Source organism: Thunnus thynnus, chromosome 17 (assembly GCF_963924715.1).
Source record: "Thunnus thynnus chromosome 17, fThuThy2.1, whole genome shotgun sequence".
Lineage (NCBI taxonomy): Eukaryota > Metazoa > Chordata > Actinopteri > Scombriformes > Scombridae > Thunnus > Thunnus thynnus.
Genome location: NC_089533.1, coordinates 4620014 through 4625329, shown reverse-complemented (window position 1 = coordinate 4625329; position 5316 = coordinate 4620014). Strand labels below are relative to the sequence as shown.

Below are 5316 nucleotides of genomic sequence, written 5' to 3'. Positions count from 1 at the left end.
AAACTGAAAAAAGATTGAATTTATGTACTTTTCTGGTGCTGAAGCGCTCCAAAAACCCCAATGGAAACTTGGGCGCTGTCCGTGGTGCTGAAAGTGTTCGCAAGTCAAATTATTGCCAATTATCGATCCGGATTGGGTTTAACCTTTTTTCTGTTATGTCTGTTTTTTGATAAAGTTTCTCATGCATCGTTTGCCTGATTTAAAGTCCTGCTTTACCCACTAAACCCCTCTGCCCATGCCTCTCCTCTTCACAGTGTAATTACAATCTTCGATGATACTCAAGATCAACAGCTCACGGTAAAGAAAAGACAGATTTCCCTGGAGCACATCGGGTCTTTATTACGTCTCTGCAGCCGAAATCAAAGAAGACCGATAAAGCAGGTTCTGTGCTGGATGACCACAAAGTCGGAAGATGCATTGTGTGTCTGATGAGAGCAAAAGAAGCCAGTCAAAGTCCGTCAGTGAACGCGTGACACAAAAAGGAGTACCTGCGATGAAGAAACCCGCAAGAAGCTCCACTCGGTAAGAAGTGGAAGAGTGATATTCAGAGAGAAAAACCAGACAGAAGAGAGTGGAGGCCAGAGAACAAACACCAGCACGTCCTCAAATGATGGGGATAAAGCACCTTCTGCTTCTTTTGATTTACTTAGACCCGCTGAATGTCCTGTGCGCCGCCACCACCAACAAAAAGAGCAAAACCCCGCCGAGGAGGAACCCAAAGGTGAAGGAGGTCAACGGCAGCACCACTGCGGTCCCGGCGGCCGCGGCCATCCCGGGGAGGATCACCCAGGTCCAAGCTCCCTCGGTCGGCGTCGTCCAGCACGACACCTGCCTGGGCTACTACGACGTGAGCGGGCAGTACGACAAAGAGTTCTCGTGCAACAACACCGACCACCGCTTCTGCTGCGGCAGCTGCTTCCTCCGCTTCTGCTGCGCGGACCGGGGGAAGCGGCTGGAGCAGAAGAGCTGCACCAACTACAACACACCGGACTGGATCAAAACCCAGCCCCCTTCACCAGCGCCAACAGGTGATACTTACGACCCGGAGCTGGACCGGACCAACACCACGGTGTACATCACCTGCGGGGTCATAACGCTCATCATTGCCATTGGGATTTCTGTTAAAGTTGCCTATGATAAAGCCACCAAGCCCCCTCAGGAAATGAATGTGCACAGGTAAGAGTTTCCTTGTTGTTTTGTGTGGGAAAAAAGTGAACTAATTTTTGTAATGCATATGATTTCACATCATATAAATTTGTCAGTCTTCAAACTTCAGTATGTCCATATGTTCCTGGATCTGTTTTCAAGCATGCTCACTGCATAACTGGCTTATCATTTCAGGGGAAAAATTAATCCCCAGTCAGTCATACTGCTAAAAACTGTCACATAATCCACTGTTTTGGACTCTATTGCGGCCAAAATGAGATCTGAACACATATTTCACTGAAAACATGGACTTGGTGGTCCATTCCCTACAATATTCTTCAAGTGAAAATCTATGTATGTTCATCTGCTGTCCTGGTGACTCACTTATAGTAGCTCCCGCACATGACTTACATCCTCAATATCATGGGTTGAAAGCAGCTCATGACCTTTAACACATGTCATTACTCTCCTCCCCAGAGCCTCCCTGTCAAAAAATGTCATGGTTGTATACCTTTCCATGGTACACATCCCATTCTGTGTCAGTCCTTAAAGGGGGAGCGGGTGGTATTTTATGTCCATTCAACCTCAGGGGGATAAAGTAAATGCCACTGAAAGCCATTATGATTGATCACATTTATCTACATGGGAGTGGTTTCTTCTACAATGACAATATTTTTAAATCCTCAAGGCATCAGTCGTGGTCACTGAATTGCTCGATGAGCATTAAAGCGACATAAAAACTCATCCTGTGGCCATCTCAGGCACCAGATGAAGAAATGGTTTTACAGTGATGTCGAGAACTCACCTAAGGCAACGTTTTCTTCCCCCCAGAATCATCAAAACACAAATTATGGAAAGATGGCCTTTTTCTTAATCTTGTCTTTGTTTTGTCTTTTTTTTTTCCAGATAAGCAAATGGTGTTATCTGCACTTCTCTGAGAGCTTTGCCAGTTTTGATCTGTTGAGTCTATCTTGATTAATTCACACTGCATCTCTTTTGTTACCACCAAAACTAACACAAATTACCAAATAATGGGCATCATGTGGAATTTGAAGGACAGTTGGTCAATTGATAAGCTATGGTGATTTAGAGCATGTAATAAACAACAAAAACAGTGCCAGGATAGATTTTCCTTCTGTCAGAGTGACATAAGCCAAATGGATTTAAGCAAGTGCATCCAGACAGCTTTCTGTCTTAAAGGTGAATCAATCTTGTAACTACAGCTTGGTCACGTAATCGAATAGTCGATCATCTGCAGCTATTTTGATGACTGATTATTTATTTGTCATTTTCAACAAAATATACCAAACATTTGTTGGTTCTGACTTCTCAAATGTGAGGATTTACTACATTATAGTAAGCCAGCTGGGTCAGCCACTGTAGTTTAGCCTGCAGATACGATGCAGATATAAGACTGTGTCAAGATGCTCTTTGCTTGGGTGAGTTTAGGATTCAGTGAGGGTTTAAAGGTGCACGCAGTCAAAGAACGGTGTGGAAAGTTTTCTGATATAACTAGAAGCTATTTGCAAGGCTGGTGGCGTTAGACATGCGGGGATGACGGCTGGAGTAATTGATGCCATGGCATTCAGATTAAACTGCCTATCAAGCCAGTGGGGTCAACCAATGTAGGTTAGTCTAAGCAGATACAGTGTAGATATAAGGCTGGGTCAAGTTGATGAGTATCTGCTCTTTGCTTTGACGAAAGTGGGATTTAAAGCTTTCATAAAGGTACGTTAGGTTAGGGTTAGAGAATGGTGTCGCCTGTCAGAGGACCCAGTAGATGTATGATGGCACAGCTTGATACCCAGTGCAGGGCCTATTGAGAGGTCAAACATCATTTAGTATCAATACTCACCCAACTTTTACCGCATAATTAGCTGCACATCTTTGGGTTTTTGACTGTTGGATTCCACAAAACACGTAATTTGAAGACATCATCTTGGCTTATAGGATTGTTATGGACATTTTTCACTGTTTTCTGCCATTTTATAGACGAAACAATGAATCAGTGATGAAAATAATCATTTGTACAGCTCTACCTGTAACACCTGTGGGCCAATATTGAGGGAAGAGTATTGCATGGAAACCCCTGTGGCAAGCTGTGATTTTGGATTTTGTTATTATTTCGTCATGTTCGTGTGGGTTTCCTCCCAAAGCCCAAAGACATTTAGGACAGGTGAAGAGGAAACCTGAAATTGAATGTGTTTTTCTGCCTAAATATCCCTCTTGAGACCATCTTTTGTCTGAAGCATGCTTGGATAATCTCCATTCCCACTGAAGAAGGTACACAGAATTCATAAAATGATAAATGGGTGTTTAACTGGGGTTAGGTCTGACTAAAATTGCATGTTTTCCACCCACTGGTAAGGAAAAAATGAACGTCACTTAGTCATTGCTCTTATCCAAGAGTCACTTGAGTCACCTGCTATTACCCAGAGTCCATTTTAGATAGAGCAGAGGAGGACGTCTTGTTTCTTAGCCAGAGCCTGAAAGTTGACAGAATTAAATGAAGATAACTGAGCATTGTTATGCCTCGGTTATATGACTTTGGTGCCTGCTGCTTTGAAAATGTCAAGGGAGATTATTCAGTTTTCTTGCTCAGAAAAAAAACAACAACACAGTGACAAGTTCTTGATAAAAAAAAATGTCCAAATTCTTGTGCTGACAACAACACAAAGGAGCTCTTTCCGTAGATCATTTATGGATTAAATTTAAGCTCCAGTGATCCAATAAGTGTCTGTTGAAAAGTGAGCACAGTCAGATTTTAATATCCATATGGACTCTTGAGACTTCATAATACAGCATTTAATTTTAAACAACAGACACAAAAAGAACAACAAATCTCATAATGCAGCACTTTTTCCATCTCTGCACTGAGAAATGAAGAGATGCTGAAGTTTACGTCTTCTTACTGCTCTTCAATCCTAGCCATGGGGTGTACTTTCAAGTGGATCTGCTTAATGCCACCACTTCAATACGAGGGGTGGCCATGAGAGTTTAAAGAGAGGACGATTAAATGAGGAGGCATGGGTGCTCAATAGTGTTTTTTCTTTTTATGATTTGTTCATTTTCACCGACCATTTGCCACATACAGCTGTCGTAATGATGTCTGCCGCAATAGACCTCAGAGGCTGGCAGCAGACATTCATGCTGACAGCCGTGACCAAAAAGAAGCAGTGGAACATGGGATTAGCTTTATATTTGGCAAGGGCCTGCTCCGAAAAAGTGGGAGCTTCTCTGTTAATTTCCGGTGCTTCTCTAAAGTGATTTAGACTCCAACCTCTGCGACTGAGGGAAGACTGTGAGCAGAATACTGAGCTGTTGGCAGACCTTTGCTGTTTGGTCTGTGACCTTCACCGAAACACAAGAAATGCAGAGAGAGAGAGCTAAAGCCAGTGATTTGAACAGGGTGTATTGATCACCTTCTGCAGAGCAAACTGAGATGCATTTTATGCCAGCTAGATGGTGAAAATAATGCTTTGTTCTCCGATTGCAGAGCTGAGAAACTGAGATAAAAGGTAAGACGACTGCAAATGGGCAAAAATAGCAGCAGAATAACTGAAAGTTCAATGTAAAGGTGACAGAAAAAGCCTAAAGTTTGTCTCGAGAAGCCTGCTGTCAGGAGCTACATTGACTTGGAAAATGTAATCAGCCAATTTTGGCTTATCACAGATAAACTATTATCAATCAATATCTTGGCTGATATGTTACAACAAAGTTCAGCACACAAATGCCAAAGACATGTTTGAGATCATGTAGAAACATCATCATCATCACATAACTGGTCCTCTAGAGAGTGATAACAAGCAATGACATTCTTTCGATTTGATTGATCACTCTGTTCTCCCACATCGTCTAAACAGTTGGGTACATCTTAAAGGATACGATTGGTGGAATTAGATATTTCTATTATATGGTAACAAACCCATTAAAAAACAAAACTAACAAAGTCTGTCTCTCAATACTTTTTTACTTTCCTACCCTGTGTGTGTCTTTAAGGACCAAGCAGTCTGTATAGAATATCAATAGACTTTACTGCTCTTATGTAGTAATAGCATTCCTTTTCCTCTGTAAGTCAGTTTCATTGTGGTGTTCCCCAAGGATCAAACCTTGGCCCGCCGTTGATTTCAGTGTACATGTCAATCAGGTTATACTGATAGGTTCTACATT

At 42.2% G+C, this 5316-nt stretch overlaps 1 protein-coding gene across 1 annotated transcript; it reads left to right on the top strand.

Moving 5' to 3' along the window:
* The first annotated feature begins 261 nt into the window (after nucleotides 1-261).
* On the top strand, nucleotides 262-2056 carry LOC137168281 (protein shisa-6-like). The gene is made up of 2 exons (XM_067570803.1): nucleotides 262-1176; nucleotides 2053-2056. The coding sequence occupies exons 1-2, from the start codon at nucleotides 608-610 to the stop codon at nucleotides 2054-2056; spliced, it is 573 nt and encodes a 190-aa protein (XP_067426904.1). The 5' UTR covers nucleotides 262-607.
* Nucleotides 2057-5316: the final 3260 nt, after the last annotated feature.